We start from the raw sequence: 25,147 nt of genomic DNA on the forward strand, positions 1-25,147 counted from the left end.
GCCCTAGAGACTCGCATAACGTACCGATTGAGGGATGCGTGTGCGTAATTGGTTATCATACTTCCCTTACACAGTGACAAGACCAGTATGAGGGGTCGCTTTTTCCACAACATGGCTCCCGATATAAGCTACGTGACATACCACTAAATATGACTACATGGTCCCTACACACCGACGGTTATAGAGCCCTAGCAGAATCACTCGTACAGTGTCTTATGACACTCCGACCAGGTTGTAGATGGTAAACACGTCCTGGTGAACCAGCATATTAGTCACCTGCACTTGTTTACACACCTGGGTGTAGCTGGTGATATATGGCTCAATAGGTTTTTACACTTTATTAACCAGTCATCCCATTTAGTAGAACAAAAAGCAATGTAACTCATCACAAATGATGACACCCGCAATGGAATTTTGAGTTAATGTTTAGAAATGAGGACCACGGTTGCCTCTTCCTTTTATGTCTTATGAAGGTGTCCCTCACTGTGATCAGGACCCTCCATTACGCCAAAGGAGCACTACCAAGCCTCATTTGAGGTAAGTCACTATCATACCAAAAACGCTGCACCCTCTACGTCAAGTGAATAAAGCCAGCGTACTCAATGCTACATTTTGATGTACTCTCCTACTTCTTGCGCATAAACATTTTAAACTAATGTATGTTGATCTCTGCATTATGAGGATTATTAACCTCACTGGAAAACAACCCAGATACATGTTACTACTTTCGATAGGACTTGTATATACACAATTGCACCCTTTTTACTGATAATTGAATTAACTTGGTACACCTCATCAAAAAATGTGTGTCACTGGTTCCTTCCACCTTATGTCTCATTTTCCCAGGTGGAATCACTGACTGGCACCCACATCGGGCATACTGGCAAAACACTAAGAGGTCTCTCTCTACTCTAGAGGAGACCGTCAGCCCCAGATAGGGGATTAACTGACTTTTGGTCCTGACAAAGTGCCACCCGAAGACTGGGCACCAATGACACGAAACATGTTGACCACACCATACTAGTGACCATTTTTTGTCTAGCAGCTATCCTGGTACCTGAAGACCATAAGCTAGCACCACTGATTTTACTTAGTCATGCTACCTTGTTTTCATAAAACCTTTTTTAAGGTTACCAGAGCCTATTTTAGGCACTCACAACTCACATAACTCACTTAAGTCTCTCACCTGCATTCATCTTTACGGCATCTCCAGATCAAAAGATCTCCGATAAATAAGCCCTCAGGCCCGTCAGGCATTGCAGCGCTGGCTATACGAGGAGCACCCAATGATGAAGCATGACACCCTAACAGGTGTGTGAGGGCACCAAGCTCTGATTTTCAGTTCTTCCAGCGACACATAACTTTGTGCTTTCCGGGTGGAACTTGGGTGTAGGGCCTCAATAAATATCTTGCTCTTCCTTCCCCCATTGATTTAGAGATATGATTTTTTTCAGTAATTAGTTTATGTGTGCATAATGTGGTTGTGTTTGACTAAGTTGTAAGGGTTTCTCTGCATAGTTCTTCCTGTTTATGTAGAAGGTTCCATTGCTTTCCACTACAAAAACCCTAATTTCATTGGTGTTCTCTATTGAAGATTAGTTTCTTGGCAGTTGGTCTGAAGAGAAGAGTTTGCAAAATGTGTTATGCTTAACTCTTCGTTAAAGTTACTTCTCCTTATTGCAGGTTTTGACACAGTGATTCCAGAAAGTGCTACATTCAACTTTCAAAGTAATAACTGGGCTCAATTCTAAAATCGTATGTCAAGTTGAAGGAAAACCTTTGTGAAACACAGCCTTGTCACATATAGTATTAAAGTTGTTCTGATGTATCAGGAGTGGCTGCTTCACAGAGTCTGAAGAGCACCTTTACCTTTAGTTCATGCAAAGCAATCCAACAAGGCAATTTGCTGCTCAGTGTTGTGTTGTGTGAAAGATAGGGAAGAGAAATGCTTCATATTTAAAAAAAATATGGAGCATTTCAGCTCTTTCCTTGCACTTGCAGAGTGGGCTTCCTAGTGCCAATGCAGTCACCCTTGTACCATAGTGGAAAGGTGTCTGTGCTGTGGCAGGATTGTTTTTGTGCAGGAAGGGGCACTATCCTGCACAAAAACAATCCTTAGAGGCATATTTCTTTTTACATCTGTGCTGTGGAATTCAGCCGACATGTAAGGCGGAATTAATGGGAAGAAATAAATATATTTCTCCTCATGACGCCTCTGTACGGTAAGGGTACCATTTTGGTGCAAACACAGTTTGACAAGTCTTTATAAATCTGGATTTGCATCAAAATACATGGATGGATGCATGGGAACTCTCATGCTCTAACCATGTAACACGTAGCAGCGATGGCCCTGTGTTGTGTTACTTTATATTCACTGTACCACGCAAAGCCACACTTGTCGTAGTTTAGTAAATCCCAGCTATGGACTTGCGTTACCCTACAACGACCTTCTTCATGCAAAGACAAGTCCTTAGTAAATCTGCCCCTCTGTGTTTTACTACAGATACTGCACTCATATTTCAGTCCTTATTTACTCACAATTTGTGTTGTGGTTGCACCACTTTCTTGGCACAGTCATTATGCAAAATGGTAGTTGAGTTTTACAGAGCCATGCAATGGCCGATTTGCATTGCCTTGCATGGCTTTATAACAAAAAGCAATGCAGAGCAGCACCTCGTGTGTTGCGTTTCAATGCATCAGGGAGGTTTGCAATGGGTGAGCATGGGTTTTCCAAAGCATCCACTGATGTATTTTAATGCAAACCTGGATTTACTATAGACAGGAAACCTGGTTTTGCGCCAAAATGGTGCGCCAACCCGAGACAGGTGTATCAATTACACAAATTAATTTATCCTTGTTACTTTCTCTTTGCATGTGTGCTGCATTATGCAGCCCACATTCAAAGAGCAATAAGCCTCTATGGATTCTTTTAGTGTCGGAAGGTATTCCTTCATTCACAATAATATTCCTGCCTGTAGCACTGGCACCTTTGTACCATCGCGAAAGGGTGCCTGAGTTGGCGCTAGGATACTGGAAGTGTGCCAGAGCAAAGAGAGAGCGGAAGTGTGTCATATCTTAGTAGATATAACTCGTTTTACTCTCTCCCTTTCTCGCTAAGCGGTGCAACAAGTTTGCTTGCTGCGTTGGATTGCGTGAAAGATTAGTAAATCCGGGCCTTAGCTACCAAGGGAGTGATCCTTGTTGAACTGGTGAGTCATACAAGTGATAATTACGTTGTGGTGTTTTATCTATAATTTTATCTGAAAAGCACAATCCCACTTCATTCATGCAGCATAACATGGATCTGCCAAAGGGTGAATAGTTCTGCAAAGTGTTTGTTATGAGTTTCCCCCTCTTATCATGTGATATTTCTTATGGTTCTCCTTTCATGAACTGGTGAAACGGCTTGACTATGTGTCTGCAAGCCTCTCTGCCTTTCTGTTTCCTGCCCATGTATGTGCCTGCTTGTCTCTCATTTAACAACAGATGAGGAGCAAGAAATCTTTAGGTGGATTTGTTATTACCTGCAAATAGAAAGGTCATGACAACATTTTGCACGGATCAGCGAGGACCCAATATCTCAGGTGGACTGGCTCAAAATACATGCGGGTGTGAAAAGAGTGACGATGTGTGCCCGTCTGGACGCCGCGCTTCGCGCACTTACTGCTGACTTCCTTGACCCAGCCTCTCTGAAGCCTCCACGCCTCGCCGGACCCGCTCCGCGGGTCCCGCTTCGTGGCCTGAGGCTTGTGCACATCTTGGGGTAATTCTACATCTACACCGACACCGGCAGGGCTGCGAGGGCAGAGCGGAGGACTCCATTGTCCAGGAGTCTCCGCGCGCCCGTCACCAGCTGGGCTCCTCTCCCTGCCGGCCGCGCCCCCAACGCAGAAGGATTTAACAAGCTCTGAAAGGCTTGCTTAGTGGATTCCTCGTCTGGACGCCGCGCTTCGCGCACTTACTGCTGACTTCCTTGACCCAGCCTCTCTGAAGCCTCCACGCCTCGCCGGACCCGCTCCGCGGGTCCCGCTTCGTGGCCTGAGGCTTGTGCACATCTTGGGGTAATTCTACATCTACACCGACACCGGCAGGGCTGCGAGGGCAGAGCGGAGGACTCCATTGTCCAGGAGTCTCCGCGCGCCCGTCACCAGCTGGGCTCCTCTCCCTGCCGGCCGCGCCCCCAACGCAGAAGGATTTAACAAGCTCTGAAAGGCTTGCTTAGTGGATTCCTCGTCTGGACGCCGCGCTTCGCGCACTTACTGCTGACTTCCTTGACCCAGCCTCTCTGAAGCCTCCACGCCTCGCCGGACCCGCTCCGCGGGTCCCGCTTCGTGGCCTGAGGCTTGTGCACATCTTGGGGTAATTCTACATCTACACCGACACCGGCAGGGCTGCGAGGGCAGAGCGGAGGACTCCATTGTCCAGGAGTCTCCGCGCGCCCGTCACCAGCTGGGCTCCTCTCCCTGCCGGCCGCGCCCCCAACGCAGAAGGATTTAACAAGCTCTGAAAGGCTTGCTTAGTGGATTCCTCGTCTGGACGCCGCGCTTCGCGCACTTACTGCTGACTTCCTTGACCCAGCCTCTCTGAAGCCTCCACGCCTCGCCGGACCCGCTCCGCGGGTCCCGCTTCGTGGCCTGAGGCTTGTGCACATCTTGGGGTAATTCTACATCTACACCGACACCGGCAGGGCTGCGAGGGCAGAGCGGAGGACTCCATTGTCCAGGAGTCTCCGCGCGCCCGTCACCAGCTGGGCTCCTCTCCCTGCCGGCCGCGCCCCCAACGCAGAAGGATTTAACAAGCTCTGAAAGGCTTGCTTAGTGGATTCCTCGTCTGGACGCCGCGCTTCGCGCACTTACTGCTGACTTCCTTGACCCAGCCTTTCTGAAGCCTCCACGCCTCGCCGGACCCGCTCCGCGGGTCCCGCTTCGTGGCCTGAGGCTTGTGCACATCTTGGGGTAATTCTACATCTACACCGACACCGGCAGGGCTGCGAGGGCAGAGCGGAGGACTCCATTGTCCAGGAGTCTCCGCGCGCCCGTCACCAGCTGGGCTCCTCTCCCTGCCGGCCACGCCCCCTCGGTGCAACCCTTAAAAAGGAACTACTACTCCCGCGGCGCGGGAGCGCGCGGGAGGGCGCCGGGAGAAGCCCGGGACAAGGGCGGGACCGTCTGTGGCCGTCCGGGGCCGCAGGAGGCCGGGCTGGGCCCATCCCTTAACATTTATAGTTAATATTTGATGTCCGGGCACAGGCAAGGCCCGTGAGTAACGGATTGACATAATTTTACCTGATTGCTGAAATCTTTTAGATCTTATTAATTTTTTATCTTAACAGTGTACCTTGAGATCTCTTGTCTTGTTAATAATGTCTAAAAAAACTGTTGCCTCAGTTGCCCCTGCTGCATTGAAAACTCTTGATTCCTTTCTCGTACATGTGGTTAAAAAAATCAATAACGATAGAAGGGAATCTTTGGGCTTAAGTCAATCCCCAATTATGCCCCCACTAAGCCCTGACCGAAGTACACCCACCGTTGATACCCCATTGCCTGACCTCACTACCGCTACCTCTGTTGCTGACTTAATCAATCTGGAAGCTGATGCTGAAAATTCTGTTTTGTTAGCTGACCAGTCATTGAATAATGTGCCAGAATCAGAGCAGCAGCAAAATACTGTTGTGGAGATTCCCTCATCTTCTCCCCCTTTTATACGTCCCGTGAGAAATTGCAGGAAAGCCCAAGCTAAAAGGGGGGGAAAACAGGCAGGAAAGAAGAAGGTTAATTTACCCCCTGCCCCCAAAGGGATTGATGTGGAGTGCGATGACGAGGATGAGCATAGACATACTATTGATGATGATCTATTTAATAGACTTGCAGACATGATAGATATAAAAATTCAAACCATCATCAAACCTCTTATAGGGAAGATCGACAGATTGACAACTGAAATAAAAAAGATGGGAGGGTTGCAAAGTAAGTTGGCAGACGATCTAGAGAACTTTGTTAATGAAATCTGTAAACCCTTGGTAGCCACAGAGGAAGATCCGGGTGCCGTCTCTGGCACTATGGATTTACAACAACAGCCCATCTTGGATGGCCATCTGCCACCATCTGTGCCTACCATTGATGTACTAAATGAGGTCCCTATGTCCCAAACTATGGCTCAACCTATGGCACCCGCCTCGTTATACCCAGGGGATGACTCATCTCAATTTATCCTGGAAGCCTCCCCATTAGTCCTAGTTTTGGCGAATGTACCTGCTCTATCCCAGGATCAAAGGGAATCTGCCCAAGGCCTTAAGGATAAAGCCTTACACTGGCTTACTAACAACATGCGTATGGCAGACCAGGGGGCAGATCAGTTAGCCGGCGATATTGTCACGGCAAGGAGGGTCCCATGGATTGGGAGCAAGATTAAGAAATTTAATGGGGATTGCGTTATATTAAATTTCGCTAGCGCTGAAGTACTCCCTAATATTCTTGCACACATTCTTCCACCGCAACGCAGAACCGGCTCTATTGTCCCTCTTACCCTGAAATTCTTTTATACTGAGACTCAGTTGGCGACCTTCACTAATATTCCTAGGCCTAGAAGGAATGATAGAACTGCTTATTGGGGCGGGGAAACTAGGCCCCGATTTAATAATATTCATTCCCGTCCCCTGAGTAGTCGTGGGTTAGGGCGAACCAACCTCCTGCATGGGCCAATGGCCAGAACACCTGGGCCACTTTGGCACAACACAAATAGGTGGGGTCCACATACCCCTGGTTATGCTAATAGAGGCCAGGGCAGTGGGTTCATGCCGAGAAATGGGAATGATTATCCGCTAATGCGACCAAATACCCCCCAGTACATTCGGAACTCAGTAGTGAATGGATGGGGTCAGGCGCCCACCCCCTCTGATTGGGGCCTGGCAATGGGTAATAGATATGGGGTCCTGTCAGGATTAAACGACTGCGACTGACTTATAGAGGCTACAAGCCAGGGCAAAGAGGATATGGTTCAACAACTGGATGCTTTGCCGGCCTTAGGCCCAGTCGCTGCGACGCCTAGAGAATCGTGTAGGCTAGTAAGCTGGAATATTGCAGGGCTAAATGGTAAACGTGAGGACAAATCCTGGTCAAGCTTTGTATTGGGCCATCATATCATAGCCCTACAAGAAACGTGGGATACCTCAGATAGCTTGTGCTGGGATGGTTTCATCAGTTTTACCAAAGCCGCGGTCCACAGCCGTGTGGGAAGGGCCAAAGGTGGTCTTTTATTTTTGTTCTCACTAGACTTGAAGGGCAGATGGAGGCAAATTGATACTGATTCCCCTAATATTCTGTTGGTCGAAAGAACGATTAAAAGCACTAGCAGGACTATTTTTATCAATTTTTATAATTCAGGCAATAGTGAGCATAGAGGCCATAACATCAAGGATTTGGCTAGGATTTTAACTACGGTCAGTCAGAACAAATCGTTTGATACAGATTATATTTTATTAGGTGATTTTAACATTCATCCGTGTAACCAAAATTGTAGGAGAAGTAGCCCTGACGGGGATGATGGGCCCGAGGAAACTCATTTTGAACATTCCCCTGAGGGAGAGGAATTAGAGGATTTTTTAGCCAATTTCGACTTGTATGAACCAGATGGTGGAATTAGAGAGCCAACTTTTATTGGCACCTCACAGGGGACCATTATAGACTATATATTTGTATCCCTAAGCACTCTTACACAGGTTATGGTCTACTCCACCATACAATCACACCATAGTGATCATAATCCTGTAGCGTTAAAAGTGGCGTGGGGAGGCAATTTTGGACCATCCCCACTGGAAACCATCTCTCATCCATTAAGGACTACCAGGCAAGGAAGATGTCTGAAATGGGCTAAAGTGGTCCCAGAGAAATTTTATGCTAAAAACTTTCCAAAGATTAGGGGTAGGGTCGAGGTTTGCCTAAATCCCGGTGTACAGGGCCCAGAAATTCTAGAGGCTTTTGAGGATATCTGCATGCAGGTATCACAGGATCTTTTGGTACAGACCAAAACCGCAACTATAGGTAACAAGCGCTGGTTCGACTCAGCTTGCTCCAAAGCACACAGATTATTAATGACAGCTTTAAAAAATACCCCAAGGCATAATAATGAGATTACTAGACTCAGGAAAGCCTACAAACTAGCATTAAAAAAAAGAAAGGATATCACTAAACATGAAGCCTGGGAAGATCTCCTTTCGGCGGCAGTCCTGAAGAATAGTAAAAAATTTTGGGAGATCATTAGACAGCCTTATTTCTCGGATGACGACAACGATATTATGGATTGTGTTATCCCTGATGAAAAATGGTTATCTCATTTTAAAAATGTCTATGGGGATACTGCTGATGTAATTACTGACGTTCCGCCGACAAGATCAGCTACCTGTTCTATTATTTTTAGCCGAGATGAGGTGGAGAAAGCTATCAAGTCCACTACAAAGCATAAGGCACCTGGCCCTGACGGTGTGCCCGCTGACTTTTTTATGCACTCCCCGAGACTGTGGGCTGAAGTTCTAACGAATGTGTTTAATGCAGTGAATGGAAATCCTGTACCTGCCCCATGGAACATTTCCACAATTGTCCCAATTTTCAAAAAAGGTCAACGAGATAACCCAGGCTGTTATAGGCCCATATCCCTTTTAGCTTCGTCTGTTAAAATCTTAGGCAGAGTCCTCCTATCTAGGCTAAGGGCGAATGTTGCGGACCGTGGTGGACTGTCCGAAATCCAGTATGGATTTAGAGAAAAAAAGGGCACTATCGAACAGTGCATTAATTTACATCTGTTAATCTCTAAATACACTATAGCCAAGGAGGGGACTTTATATCTCGCATTTATGGACCTCTCCTCGGCCTTCGACTTGGTCAATAGGACTAAGTTGTGGTCAATCTTGCTGAAGATCGGCATAGACGAGGCTTTAGTCACCTTTATGTCCTCCTTGCACCAAGAACTGTTCTCGAGTGTAAGAGTGACCAACGAAGGTAGGTGTACCGCTCTCTTTAGATCCCTAAGGGGTGTGAGGCAGGGCTGTATCCTGGCCCCTTTGCTGTTCACCATTTACATTAATGGCCTGGGGGCATATCTGGAGGGGCAGGAAGCTGACGTCCCGCGTGCAGGAGTTGCCAAGATCCCGGCGCTCCTGTACGCGGATGACGCAGTGCTGATTGCACGTACGGGAGTCGGTCTCCAGCGCCTATTAAATGCTTTTGGCACGTTTATGGATCAATTAGACCTTAAAATAAACGTAGCCAAGTCACATACTATGGTGGTGGGTGTTGAGAGCCGCAGGAAGAAAACTAAAACATTTACTTGTAGGGGGGACATGGTTTCTAGGGTAACTACATTTCCCTATTTAGGTATCTTGTTTGACCAGCATGGGACTTGGGGACCACAGGTTAGAGCGAAGAAGCTGGCTGTTACTCGGTCATCTCTAGCAATCTTGAGTTTCGCTGCTAGGCTAGGAGCTAGGCCTATGGAAGCAATTATAAAAATTTACAATAGCAAATCCGTGGCAATCGCTCTCTATGGCTCGGCATTATGGGGATACGTAAATGTGGAGTCAATACAGAGAGCGGAGAACGGCTTTATTAGAGCCTTGCTATCTGTACCCCAGTCCACTCCGACGTATTCCATTCATAAAGAAGTCGGCCTTCAGTTCCTTTCGGATAAATTGCGTCTGGCCCCTCTGATTCTATGGTTAAAACTATGGATGAACGAGGAACTCCCACTAAATCAAAAGATTTTGGCTGATGTCCTGTCCCTTGACAGATCTAATAAAATCCCTTGGCTGGCGTATCTTGCAAAGGCCTTTGCCGATATAGGTCGTCCGGAGCTTTTTACTTCCCCGGAGTCCATTAGGAACCAAGATCTTGAACTGGTTAAAAAGTCTTTTTTAGAAAGGATGGAGATGTGTCGTGAAGAGTGCGAGTTAGCCAAACCGGCAGTGAGGGACCATTGTTTGCTGCTTATATCACCCTCACTTGAACCCTATCTTGGGTATGTTACACGTCCTTTTCATAGGTTTCTTTTAACAAAATTTAGATTTAATTTGTTGCATTATCATTTAGGCACTTACCAACATTGGCAGAAACCAGAATCAGCAGCGCCCTGCAGTTGTGATAATTTCTCAGTGCAGGACACAATGCACTTCGTCATGTTTTGTGGTCTATAAATAGAGCCCAGGAAGAAATTCTTGATACCAATTCTCAAGGAGGCTGGCTTCACACAGGTGAGGCCGGCTTTGCTCTATTTACAGCTATTGTCTAACCCTAACATTACTTATCGCGTTGCTAAATTTTTGGTAGCTGCCTCAGGGGCAAAAACTGCATGTCATGACTTGCCCTAAATGTTATAATTGTTAAGCATATTTTTCTTTTTAAAATGTTTTTTTTTTCTTGTAAATTTTAATATGTTATTGGATATCTGTATCATGTATTATATGATGAATTTTGTATGGAATGTATTTTAATGTTCAATTCTTTGTATGGTTTTAAAAAAACCGAATAAAGATAAATTGACTGACTGACAGATACAACATCATTTCATACACACTACCAATCTTTCCCCCAAACGCCTGCACAATATATACCCCTCTAGGGACCAAAGATTCCCGAGATGCCATGCGGAGATGGCCGACTTTATGCATATGATTTGGCACTGGGCTTTTGGTCAGAAGTCTTGGTTCAGTTGCAGGGGGGCCACGGGTTGGAGGATCCCGCAGACATAAGAACATGTCTGCTGGGTCGTCTTCCAGAGAACTCAAAATAGAAACTTAGTAGACAGTACACCATTCAAGGCCTCATTATAGCAAAAAGGCATATTGCAATTCACTGGATAAGTCCTCGGGTGCCAACAAGGGAAGCTTGGGAGGCAGGTGTAGTGGAACCGGTGGGAGCAGAAGAGGTACATATGAGAAGGACGGGAAGGGATACCAAATCACAGAATGCCCTTGTGACCTGGGCTGAAATGGCTCAGGCCCTGCTTGCACATACACGTACACAATGGGAAGGCACACAAGAGCAGCATGGGGAGAATGTATAACAGCCTTGGGATGTAGTGGGAGATTGTCCCTGCTAATCAAATGCCGAGCTATTAGGGACTCTATGATTAGAATTACTCTGTTATCACGAACAATACACAATGAAAGACAATGTACCAATCCTGGAAGCTCAGTGGTAGAAGTTGAGGGGGTGGGGGGTGGAGTTGGGGGGTTAGGGGCCAGTATTAGTTTTATTTTCTACAAGCTGATCTGAATACTTCTAGGTCTGCTTACTTTCGTTGTATATGTTGGATACATCGGACTGCACATTCCTGCATGTGTGTATCCTGCTCTATTGACTAATACAATGAAAATAAAGATGTAGAAACATTTTGCACGGATTTTATAAAAAAAAAAGATATATGGTTCATTTCATAAATTGTAGCCGCACAGTGGCTAGTAACATGCAGAGCTGGGCTTCCATTTGGATGGTGTAAACACAAATCATTTGTTTATTCACCACGAAAGTCTTAGTAACCTTCTGTCGGTCACTGGCAGTGGTGAACGAGCTTCTTCACTTCACTAAAAACAAACAGCAGTTCAGCAGAGGAGAGGGCAGCACCGCACCGCACTGGTAGGCTTCCAACCTTTCTACTAATGGCAGGCAGCCATCATTCCACCAAAAGCTAAAGCCCAGATAATTTTACCATCAATCAGTACACTCATCCAACTGTTCATCAGTTACACTCCATGGTGGCAGGAGAGCTGCAGCCTTCGTGAAACTAGAAAGATGTTTTGGCTGATTTTTGACTCATTGGCGTCACTAATGTGCAGTGAAATCTAGAGGATTTCTGGGGTCATGGCAAGACATATTTTGGGGCCCCCTGTTGAGAATAACTTTACATTTATTACTAATTTTCAGCTCAATCAAGCACTCATGCGTGATGAGTTTGAGAGAGTTAAGGTACAAGGAGGGGGTAGAGAGTAAGATGGGGTTCTACTGATTTGTGAAGTCGAGTGAGATGAGATAAAAAAACAATTTAGAAGTAGACAGAAGAGGTAGAGAAAGGTGAGGCACAAAAAGAAAAGGGGGAACCACAGAACACAGCAGGAGGTAAGAGTAATATTCAGGAAAATAGGAAGATAAAGAGAATGAAAAACATATTGAGAGAGAAATGGTGGAGCCTCAGATAAGTGAGGTACAGTGAGAGGAAGAAAGATTTTGTGTTGTGAGTTAGGGATAGGTAGAGAGGCAAGGGTAGCAGAGGGAGGTAGAGATAGAGAACTAGACAAAAGAGTGAGAGTGACAAAGAGAAGGAGAAGAAGAGAGGGTCTTGTGAACATCCCATTCATTTTACCAGAGGAACTCCGGTAAAGTGTGGGCCTTGTGCAGTTGCCCACCTTGCTCATTTAAAATGCCTCTGCTAATGTTTAAACAATTATCTTGAAGTTTCGAAAAGAAAGAGCTCTAGGCACAGAAAAGTCTCCTCCCGCCATTTCCTGTCTGCTGCTGCATTCTGCTGCATTTGTCTTGCTGTGCACGTATGTCGCAGGGCCTGATGGTGTAGGCATCAACCTGTGCGCGTTTTAGACGCACAGGCAAAGAGACCCCACAATAAAACTGCCCCGCCTCACCACAAAAAGACTCAAGCACGCCAAAATACTAGCTACACACATGGTGATCATCAGCACTTTATAAAAATCCTCAAGTAAATAAATACATAGTGCATATTGTTTTTAAAATGCTGCACATTTGGGGGCACGTTGGCGGGTCTGCTCAGGGATTTTCAATAAATAGACAAAAAGCAAACATAACTAGAACGAAGCACGAGGACGACCGGGGTGCTACGGAATACATTTCACGTTTTTTTGGGCTGCATAATTGGTTAACTATAAAATTATCAAGACTTTGCCCGCGAGCTTTAATCATAGAAAAACCTGCTTAAGGGGTAGTTTTACTCGAATTATATTCTAGAGGGAAGGCCGTATCTAAGCTCTTTCGGTTTATATTTAAAGCAATAAATGATGCACGATGGTCAACCAATATGCTTCTGAAAAAATGTTAGAAAAGAGCTGAGAAAGTGTAATGTTGAGGTACTTTCAAGAATAAACATAGAATGTTGAACTGTAATCTTTTTAGTCACTACACACACGAAGCTATTTGTTGAACCATTGCATCCTATGTCACACTGACATTTTAAAGCGGATTGAAGCTTGAACTATTAAGCTGATGAGCTGATATGCAGCCAAGTTGCCAAGACAGGACAGTTTATGCACTATCACTCTGACTGGAAAACGCTAAGGGGGAGATTTACTAAGATTTTCGCAGTGTTTAAGTCACAAAAGTGACGCAATTCGGCATAAAATCTTTTTTCTGATTAATTTTCCAGCGCTGAACTTGTTTCGAGCTGGAAATAATGTGAAAGTAACGCGAAGGAGCGATATTTGCATTACTTAGCGCCAAGGTGGTATACCCTGGGTGGTACACGGCAATTCACATGCAACCACCCGTGTATTCTGACGCTAATCCTTATTTACTAAATAAAGTAGATAGGGTTTAGCGTCAGAAAACTGCGTCCTTTTGAACAGGTGCAACAAAGAAAAAATGCTTAATTTCCCCATTCCTTTTTGTGATTTTAAGTGTGTGGGCTGGACTGTACAGCAAACATACAAGGTGGGGAAAGTTTTAACCTCATCGATGCTGGTGACGGAACCACTCTGTCACCAGCCACGGACGCGCTGTGCTGGTGACTGAGTGGGTCCGTCACGGCCCGGCCGCCGCGCCTGCGCAGCACTGATTTCGCGCCTGCGGGGCACGTTCTATTGAGCAGGCCGGGCCGTGACGGAACCACTCCGTCACAAGCACAGCGCGCCCGAGGCTCGTGATGGAGTGGTTCCGTCACGAGCATGGCGGCGCCGCGTGGCCCCCCTCCCCCCTAGCGCTGCGGCGGAATTACCGCCACAGCCCAGGGGTTAAAGTTAGTCTGAGCATAGTATTTTGTACTGGAAGGGTATCCCTCAGTACGAATCCATGCTAGACTCATGGAGACGCCCTGGCACTGTGGTGCAAAGGTGTCTCGTGGCACCCGGCAGCTGATTTCATCTCCGGCGCTAGTGATATGGGAGGAGAAAGTCATATTTCTGTAAATAAGGTGCTCACCTCCTCTCTCCTTTTCACGCAGCACAGCATTTGCGGCTACTGCACTGCAGTGTGTGAATAAGTGGTAAATCTAGCCCTACATACACCAGGGTCATAGCAAGTGCAAACAGGTGCAACAACCCATTGCGCCTCACAGGCATTTAAGTTATGCATGCCACATTCTGCATATGAGGAAACGCAACACATTTCTACCGCCCTTACTGTAAATATGCCGTTTGTTAGTGAAGATTTTTTAAACAATTCTATTATACAAAAGCCACAACTACAGTCTTTATCAAACCATGTCCCTTTCCATAAGTTAAATGATTACACGACTGGAAAACGTGAGGCAAAGAAACCTGGAGTCATTGGCAGGGCATATTAACAAAATATCACGAAAGACCTAGAAGGCCATCCTCAAAAGACCCACATAGTGCTGATATTGACAGAAATGTGCCTTACCTGTGGTGACAGTTTCCCGACTCTCTGCGTTATCGGTTCATTCATCACAACCTCCACTTTGCATGCATCCTTCTCGCGTGGAATAGAAAACTCCAGATCTTCACGGGACAGGAACGCCGACTGTCCCTTCGCCACCCTGATCCCGCGGTTAACTTTAACAAACGATTGGTTAGAGTGCGGCAGCACAAGAAAACAACACAACAAAAGCAGCAGCAGCTGCACGTTCCCAAAGGGCTTCATATTTTTCAGGCAATCCAGTGGTTTCTCCCAAGTGGGACACATCATTTCAGAAGAGCGCGTCTTTCTTTCCTTCTCTCCCTTGAACTGCGTCAACACATCATCCAATGGCGGCCACTGGTCCGTCACAGGCTGCGTGGGTTCAGGTAGAGGCACGCGCCCCTTTCCTTGGAACTTGAATAAGGGGCCCTTTCAGAGAGACGTGCTGCGTTAATAAAACTCGTTGATCAGTCCTGACAACGCCATATGTAATAACGTGCTTCAGAGTCCTTCACAAAATTTCTTGGAATGCTGAAAAAACAGAAGCACACAGAACCAGCCATCATTAGAGAAATTAGAGTGGAGAGAGCAATCTTTCAACCATCGCACAATGTCAACGAACTGAACTCAAAGTCATATGACCGATCATATAAATGCAACATGTACATAATTTATTTCTGTTTTGTACAAAAACATTAAACGATTTAACTCATACACCCGTCATCAAAAGTAACTAACAATGTATTTCCATGCAAAGGGATATATTTTCCTCTGTGACTATCAAAGTGTTGCATACAGGTCTAGGTGAAGGAAGAGAGAGCCTGGTGCACACATGTCAAATCTGCAAAAATAATTTAATGCAAAACGTACTAGTAGGTTAAGCAACCCCTTTCGTAAATCCTTTGTACTGTTATAGGTATTGTATCTTCTTTAAATCAGTTAAGGCTGTCGACATTTTGTGGACACTTGAAGAAGTTCAGCTTTGTCACAAAGTCAGAAGACAGACAGCACAGCCATATTTCCTGTGCATATGTCTACACATAATGGCCTACATGAATAGTAATGTTATGATATTTTATTACAGGGGGTCCTGTTATTAATGTATGCCCCAGCAGCACCCCCCACTATAAGTATGCTCTTGTTAAAGTGACATTAGCACCCTTTAATTCAATCACTGGAAGAAGGAAATTGTTCACAGCTGGTTCCAGTTTCCTTGTTCAATAGGCCACAAGTAATGGAGACTTTGTCGTCTGTAGAATGGCCGTAAACACTTGATGTTTCAAGTCAACTCACCCAGGTGATTCGATTTCACCTTGCCATCACTTTCTTTATATCCTGTGAGTATCCTTCCGGAGACTCACATTCCAAATGTACATATTAGTCTCAAAGTACTATCACTTTGTTTCTTTACAAAAAGCCAGTTTTCACTTAGGTTTTCGGTGTGCCTTCAACTAGTTTAATTTCTTTTGGTATCCAATAGTTATTTGCATTTTTCTAGTTTTTGCATCCTATACGTATACAACTGTACATCTCTCCACATTTTGAGTTCTTTCCTTATTTCCTCAACAGCATTAAATAGACAGTGAAGACTTTGACAGTAAGCGTAGAGGAAGAAATGATCTGTGGGACATTATTAGAAAACAGATGGGGCAAGATCCGAAATCATTGTTCAGACAACAAAACATTTTTGACTGCCACTATTTTTTGTTCTCAGTAGTAAATTATAGCTTTAAGCACCATATTACGAAAACAGGATCCTGAACTGAGTTACAATATCGGCTGCTGTCAACGGTAGTTTTTGTGCCCAATTGGATTTTCTGCTGCCTGCTTGCCCACTCCTCGCGGCCCCCGCTTCGCGGGAGCCGCTCGAGGTAATTACCTAGCCGGACTCCCTGATCTTGGAGAGGAGCCGTCGAGGGACGCCAACACCTTCTCGGGACTGCGAGGACCAGCGGGCGCTGCGTTCTGAGACTCGCCGCAGCTGGTCCTCTTCCCGCCCCCTCACGCCTGGACTATAAGAACAGAGGGCTGGCTCTGCCCTGTGCTGCTGTCAGCGGTAGTTTTTGTGCCCAAAGGGATTTTCTGCTGCCTGCTTGCCCACTCCTCGCGGCCCCCGCTTCGCGGGAGCCGCTCGAGGTAATTACCTAGCCGGACTCCCTGATCTTGGAGAGGAGCCGTCGAGGGACGCCAACACCTTCTCGGGACTGCGAGGACCAGCGGGCGCTGCGTTCTGAGACTCGCCGCAGCTGGTCCTCTTCCCGCTCCCTCACGCCTGGACTATAAGAACAGAGGGCTGGCTCTGCCCTGTGCTGCTGTCAACGGTAGTTTTTGTGCCCAATTGGATTTTCTGCTGCCTGCTTGCCCACTCCTCGCGGCCCCCGCTTCGCGGGAGCCGCTCGAGGTAATTACCTGGCCGGACTCCCTGATCTTGGAGAGGAGCCGTCGAGGGACGCCAACACCTTCTCGGGACTGCGAGGATCAGCGGGCGCTGCGTTCTGAGACTCGCCGCAGCTGGTCCTCTTCCCGCCCTCTCACGCTATTTAGAGACAGCCCTAGACGCGCTAGCGGGACGCGCGCGGAGCGAAGCCCGGGCAAAGGGCGGGCCCTCTTAGGCCCTCAGAGGCCTGAGGAGACTGGACTGGGCACTAGACGCTGGTACTTTTTGGACATTTTATAGACAGGTACTGCATGTGAACTCCTGTTATACACATTTGGGTGTAGGTTTTGAGCGTTGAAGCTCTATTGTCTTGTTATTATTATCTATTTTAACTATTTTACTTATTCTTTCAGAATCTGTATGAATTTAAGCTAGTATGATGTCTAAGGAGAAATTAGACAAAGGGCCTATGGATAATTACTTAATTCAGGAAATTACTCAGATTAATTCTAATAGACGGGCCTCTCTAGGTCAGGTGAATCTATCCGCGACTCAGGATGAGGCACAGTTAATTGATATATCTACGCCTAAAAATCCCCCTATTGCCTGTGGAAAAGTGGTCACTGCGATAGCACAGGTGCATGCTATAAAACTTGCCGATCACTTAGATATCGTGGAAAAACAACATCTCACACCTCCAGTAAGAATATTTCAAAAGGCAAAATCAAGAAAAAGAAGGGGGAAGCAAAATTACAAAGTACAAATAGCTAAAAAGAGCACACAAGTGGTTAATATAATACATAAAAGTACTTTTGCGGATCATATAGGGACGGCCCCATCAATAACCCATATACATAGCAGTATGGAAGAAAATAGGTCACTTAATTTAGGAGACAGGGGGGATAAATATGAAGTATCAGATTATTCTACCACTGAGATCTCCATTTTAAGTACTCCTGTTAGTTTGCAACCTCCACACACGAGTTTGTGTAGTACTTATGTGGATGAAGGGTTATCAAACTCCCCTAGATTTTCTCCAGCATCATCGCCAAATACAACCCAGGTGTCACCGCCTAAAACAAATACTAACATCACTAAAAAAAGAGGGGGTTGTCCAATGAAGACTAGGGAAGCTAAACTACAAAAGAGGAGTCCAATTCCAGTAGTGACTGATGTGGCTACTTTACCATCCCTTCCGACCTTACCTCAAATGATAACCCACCCTTGTTCTCTTAGTGAGACCGGTATATTAGTAAAACTAGAAAGCCTGTTCAAAGTATTAATTCAGCCCCTGCTAGAAAAAATAAATTTGTGTAATACTAGACTTGACCAGCTAGATGGTAAAGTAGGGAAAAATACCTTATTACTAGCTGATCTGGTACAGGGGATGAACCTTATAAAATCCAGTGGTCCATCCGTCTCAATGACGATTGCTCCTAAACAACCCCCACCTTGTCTGCCCCCCCTACAAAAACTGCTCAAATTGGGGTTAAATCAACTGGGCCGACACTAGAAAATGCTCCAATTACATCTTTGTCAAAAAAGAAGCCCGACCCTGAAATTAAAACTGTAAGTATAGTAGGTGGCCAAGGCGGGGAAAACATGACTGTGGAAGAAAGGCCACAGATATTGCAAACTAAGGCCACAAAGGAGAATGGTACAGCTAACTCTAATAATAGAAAATGGCACCCACAGAGAATTGTTGACCTACCACCTGAAGCTGCTCCTTACACAATAGTCATGGCGGGTGTCCCCGAGTTACTTATGGATATTAGGGAAGATCATAGAGCCCTAAGAAACAAAGTGGCACATTGGCTACATAATAATAGACCCCTGCCTGCGCATATTAATGGAGAAATTCTCAATGTGAGGTGATCAGTCTGGGTGGGCTCTAGACCCAAAGACAAGAAAGGGGATGTTATTATTGTAAATTTCAAAGATCATAGAGCGGTCCGCCATATAGGAGATTGGTATGAGTCAAGAAGTAGTGACTCTATTACCACCCACTATCTCAGCTACTTTTATCCTTATTGTCCAGGGCAAAACCCTGGAGATAGGGATAAAGTAAGGTATCCTGCAGATTGGATTAGTTCAAATCAACGTGGATACGGCCCGATTCCTCTATTCCAAACCCGGAGACAGCCTAATTTTAATCAAAGGCAATTTCCTTCAACAATGTCTGGCTTAGATTATGGAAATAATAATTGTTTTTGGGAGAATAGAGATTTCCCTCTTTCAGCTTATAATCTACCAATTTATAACAGATTTGATGTTTTATCGGGCCTTGATTATGTCGATTGACAAAAAAAGGATGCCGACCAGAAAATTACTCTGGGTACAGGAAATCTGACCGACTCCAAAAAGAACCATAAAATGTCGGCCATGGGGGAGGGTTGTAAATCTACCTTATCTTCAGAATTATCCCTAAATATAAATTATGGTGGTAGTGAAGAGCCTCCCCGAAACATTCTGAATACCCAGGAAGTAGAGGTGAGGGATAATAGTGGGGGAGTAAGCCCTCCATGTAAGGAGACATCCTGTGATACCCCCACGGTAGAAGTTGAAGAGCCTCCCTGTAACATCTTGAACACCCAGGAGGCAGAGGTGGGGGATACTAGTGGAGGAGTAAGCCCTCCATGTAAGGAGACATTCTGTGATACCCCCTCGGTAGATTTGGAATTAAATAATAAAAAAGGGAACTCCTGCACATTTCTATCCTGGAATGTAGCAGGACTAAAGAACAAGATAAACAATCCATCCTGGGAGAAAATCCTAAATGGGCGGGATGTCGTGGCTCTTCAAGAAACTTGGACCACGGACCCGGTGTTTATAAGTGGGTATAGAACCTTCTTTACCTCGGCCGAGGGGGGCCAATACGGACGTGCGAAGGGAGGTCTAATAACACTTCTTTCTAACAAGCTTAAATATGAGAAAGTACGTTTTAAGTCTAATTCTAGTTACTACCAAGTAATAACCCTAAATTTAAAAAAGGGAGTTAATGTAGTCTTGATAAATTTCTACAATAACATTTTGAAAGATGAAATCCCGAAAACCTTAAAAACACTGAGGGAAGATATACAACATGAAATAGACAAATCAAATAAGGAAATGGTAATTTTATTGGGGGGGGGGGTAACTGTCCACTCTGTACAAAGGGATGAAAGGGGATCTGTGGCTTAATGTTAGAACAAGATATAAATCTAACACACTTTGATCATTCCCTGATTGGGGATCTACTCAATGAATTAGTATTTATGTATGATCTGGGCTTTGCAAACGAAATAGCTCAGAACCCTACTTCTTTTGGACCTACATTCATTGGCAGAGGAGCTATGTCCACTATTGATTTTATTCTTGTATCAAATAGCTATAGCCATAGGATCAATAGCTTAGAGATTTTAGATCGACCCCTAAGTGATCATTTGCCCCTATCATTAGAGGTTGAGAACCCTTTCTATGATCATTCTGAACATATTCTTACCTCATATATCGCCTCTGATGTGAGTTTGGAAAGGCAAAATGGGTACACACTAAAATGGGGCAAAGTGATGCCAGAAATGTTTCTTGCAATGCTGTTAAATGCCTGTTCAGATAGTTTTTCTATTTGTCTTGGGGAGACGTCTCAGCCCAACCAGATTTTAGAGCATTTTGATAGAATAGCTCTCGAAATTAAGAAAAGTCTGTGGGTGGAGGTAAAAAATAGGACTAGGCGTACTAAAAGCTGGTTTGATACCGCTTGTACCAGGGCACTAAGTGATTTTAAACATGCTATCCACAGGTCTCCCGGGATCTTTTAGGAATAAGAGGGTTGAGGAAAACCTATAATAAGGCCCTGAAAAATAGAAAAAACGCTATAAAAAAGGAGGCCCTAGAAGCCCTCTGCGAGGCTGCACAGTCAAAGGATGCATCTGCTTTTTGGAGGGCTGTTAACACTCCCTTCCTCTTCGATAGTCATAAGGCCCGCATAGAGACGGCGATTACCGAAGACGAATGGGTGGAACATTTCTCAACTTTATATAGCTCGCAGGATGCTCCCTACACTACAAATGTTCTTAAACTGGTGAATGGTGGAATGGGTGATGAGAATCTGGTGATATCCCTGGAGGAAGTTTTAACAGGGTTGAAGGCAACGAAGGGTGGAAAGGCTGCTGGACCTGACGGGATCCCCGCAGACTTATATAAAGCAAACAAAGAGATCTGGGGTCCCGTGTTGGTACAGCTTTTTAATGCCGCACTTGCCAATGGTTTAAATTTCATCCTGGTTTACTTCGATAATTGTGCCGATTTACAAGAAGGGGGATAGACAAAATTGTGCCTGTTATAGGCCAATCTCCCTTCTTGATTCATCAGTAAAAATTCTTGGTAGAATTATCTTGGGAAGACTCCAGAACTGGGCGGAGGAAAATTAAATAATGAGCGATCTGCAGTATGGTTTCCAGAAAGGTATGGGAACTGTCGAACAATGTTTAAATATAATGATTATCCAACAAAAATATACAAGGGTTAAAGGTGAACGGTTATATCTTATGTTCGTTGACTTGTCCTCGGCATTTGATTGCGTATCACACACTAAATTGTGGGATATTCTGAAAGGGCTAGGCGTAGAAGCTTCCATAATCTGTTTCCTGAGAGATTTATACTCAGGAGCCACAGCCTCAGTCCGATTCGGCCGTGGGGGAGAATGTACTAGAAGATTTGGAGTGGGACGCGGAGTACGCCAGGGGTGTGTTCTGGCCCCCGCCCCCTTTTCTTCTTTACATTAATGGACTTGAACATCGTCACCTCCAGGAGTGCAGGGATGTGCCCAGGGTGGGGAAGAGGTTGATCCCTGCGCTCATGTACGCGGACGATGCCGTCCTAATGGCTCGTACCCCCTTGGCCTTACAAAAATTGTTATTATCATTTGAAAAGTTCATGTTGAGCTTAGACTTGAAAATTAATTGTGGTAAAACATACTCCATGAACTGTGGTACAAAATCTGGGAAAAAACTGAAAAGTATGTTTATAAAAAATGTTCCCTTGGAAAATATTCCTTCTTTCCCCTATTTGGGTATTTTGTTCCATGAACTGGGGGGATGGATAAGTGCTATAAAGGCCAGAACTCTTTTGTTCCAAAAAACTATAATGGCCATCAAGTCTTTTTTTTAAAAAGCTGGGTAATAAACCTATAAAAGAAATCCTGACTATATACAATGCTACATGTACATCCGTAGCCCTTTATGGTGCGGGACTTTGGGTTTTTTCTAACATTGAACCATTACAAATTGTTGAAAACAAATTCCTGCGGGATGTTTTAGCTGTACCGCAGAGTGTTTCAACTTATATTTGTCATATGGAACTGGGTCAACCCCACATATCAGACTTAATTAGAATACAGCCCATTCTTTTGTGGCACAGGGTATGGACCACTAACAAATGTGTAGTTAATCGGGCTGTGATTCAGGATATATTGAACTTGGAAAATATGGGTTCCGTTGACTGGCTAGCATATATTAAACATTTTATGATTAATATTGGACACCGCGAATACTATGAGGACCCACCCTCGATGGGAAACATATCCAGAAAATTTCTGAAAAAACGGAGTCTGGAATACCTTGAGGACAAAAGAAGGCGAGCGGAAGCCAGTAAAAAGACAGTCGCCTCGCACAACTTAATATTGACTGGTGTAAAAGTACAGCCCTATTTGACCCTGTCGATGTCAAATTATGATCGATTTCTTTTAACCCGCTTTAGACTAAATCTTGTTTTTAGACTCCTGTCCTTCCCAGAAATGAATTTATGGTCGCGACATTTACCCACCTGCCCTTGTGATGATTCCTCAACCCAATCCGATATTCACATTTTATTTTTCTGTAAATTTTATATTATACCTCGCAGAAAAGTTTTAATCCCCTTTCTTAAATACATGAACCTAAACAGATGTCGTTTAGCCTTTTTAGAATGTCAGAGAATGGATACAGTCTTAACTGTTGTTGTACTTTTAAGTTATTTTAAACATGTGCTTAAATTACGGAAAACTATTGGTGTAAATGAACTACAATGATTTTGTGTGTTTTCTAATCATAGTCGTATAAAGTGTAATTTTCATGTTGTTATTTTTATGGTTAATGATTTTATTCGAATAAAGTACTTTCTGATTCTGATTCTGAGTTACAATATCGTTTGTGCTCATATGTTATGTTGCACTTTGCTGGGGTGTTGATGTGTTTTGTACTTTTTATGCTGATGTGATTGTGCTTAATTATTGCAATGTGACTTTATTGTGTTGTACTTTGGTTGTTGTGTCGGATTTTGCTTTTAATTTTGATGTGTTGTTAGTTGTGATGTGCACTGTTATGTTTAATGTTATTGTTCTACGTCTGTTATTATGTTATATTCAGTTGCTTACTTTAAATATATCAACAAATGATGCTATATTTCCAGACAAAAGCAGCACATTTCTTGGAGGTTGTGACAGCAACCATTTACCACTGTCTAAGGTGGTAAAATGGTGCTGCTCCGACTCCTCAACTAAGACACCAATCAGTACAAAACATTGGCAGTAACTGCATCTAAATTTAGGCCCCAATGCTCAATTGATAGATACATATTCACTGCTACATGAAATGATCTAAACATTTCTGGTGTAATCAGTGAAACACCATTTGAAAAAGAAGAAGTATTAGACATTTGAATGCTGAAATTAAAGAATTGTGAAATTAAGAAGTCAAGGTCAATTAATGCAAATAGATATAGAATTAATATTAAATAATTTCAAAATTGTAGCTCACAATTTAGCAGTTTTTTTATTTTGTATTTTTTGTCTCATTATTTGTATGATTACAATCAGCATTTCCCCCTTCAATCAGTAGTACAAAAGTTGATATTCTTTCTTGTTGTTTGTTTTGTATATTTCACTGTCAGACTTCTAAAATGAATCAGACATTTTAAGGAATGTTTCACTTTTTAATATTCAAGTCTAAAAATGTCAAAACTCAAGGTGGATATATGTCGGAACTTCACAGGCATTTATCCACATCCCTTTACAACATGGTCTGAACCACCAACACGTCTTTTCAACGCGTTGCTTTACCACGCAAGTCATTAAAATAACTCATTTTAGGGAAAGCACTTGAGCTGTATAATTTACTATTCCAACTTCAGTCTGTGCAACAGTAGGAAAGTGTTGGACTTAAAAGTCCAACAGCAATCCAACAACGCTTCCCTTAAGGCAAGTCATTGTAACGATGTGTGGGGTAAAGGAACGTGTTGTAAAGAAGCGTTCATGGTTCAGACCCCTGCTGTTGTAAAGGCACAGTGAGGTTCGAGCTGTGGTGTAAAGGTTGTTTCAAATCCGGGTTCTTATCTTTTTCATTTTATTAGCCAAAAAGATGCACTTTTCAGCATTCAGTAGACCAAGCCTGGTTGTTTGAACATTCTACATTATGCCATCTAAGCATTCAAGTTAATTCCAAGTAAACAAATGAGAATCCAAATGTTTTATACATTGTTACTAATTTTCAGCAGATTTCAAATGCATGCAACTGTAATCCATTGGTTTAGTCCAATAAATGGCTAAATATCAGTTCAAGACTATCAACAATTATCAAGAACTCAGAAAAGCCAAAGGACCTGGCATTTACCAAAAGCATAATCCAAATAACACTCAGACTAGCACCCTGATTGGCTGTGGCATGCAGCCTGAGAACCTATCCTCACATCTTTTTAGCTCACCACCCCATGAGTGGAAATGCACCAAGTCTGGAGCACACATTTCAGTCCTCACACATGGCACCAAAACTCAACATTAATATATAAGATTTCAACCTATAAGCATCCCCATCCATATACTAAAGATGTGGTAGATATTCATATGTCTTACTGGAAAATGCTTTGTTTCCTCAACCATAGATAAAACAGTGCTATAAGATGCTGCACAGTTGTTGATAGGCCCATCTCGTCTGGAAGCATGCTTCACATATTTTGCTATAAGACTCTAAGGTCTGTGAGGGTGATTCAAAAAAATGTCTAAAACTGTGCTTTCCTAAATTCTTTTGAGTGAGGCATGTTACCATGTTGAAGAAAATGTTGCCAATAATCACATTTTCTACAGTAGAGGGGACTGGGGACACCCTAATGTGAGGTGCCTGAATTGCCCTTCATGCACTCTTGAGTTGTGTAGGCCAAAATGATACGCTTG

The 25,147-nt window shown here is 44.1% G+C and overlaps 1 protein-coding gene across 1 annotated transcript in view; it reads right to left on the minus strand.

Annotated features, from left to right (window-relative positions):
• FREM1 (FRAS1 related extracellular matrix 1) overlaps window positions 1–25,147 on the minus strand; it is a 792,938-nt gene that overhangs the window by 637,030 nt on the left and 130,761 nt on the right. The window contains exon 2 of the mRNA XM_078675906.1: window positions 14,592–15,119. Coding sequence (XP_078532032.1) covers window positions 14,592–14,876 — 285 coding nt within the window. The 5' untranslated portion in view covers window positions 14,877–15,119. The remainder of the gene's footprint in view (window positions 1–14,591; window positions 15,120–25,147) is intronic.

This window comes from Lissotriton helveticus, chromosome 2_1 (genome assembly GCF_964261635.1).
Source record: "Lissotriton helveticus chromosome 2_1, aLisHel1.1, whole genome shotgun sequence".
In the NCBI taxonomy this organism is placed as follows: Eukaryota; Metazoa; Chordata; class Amphibia; order Caudata; family Salamandridae; genus Lissotriton; species Lissotriton helveticus.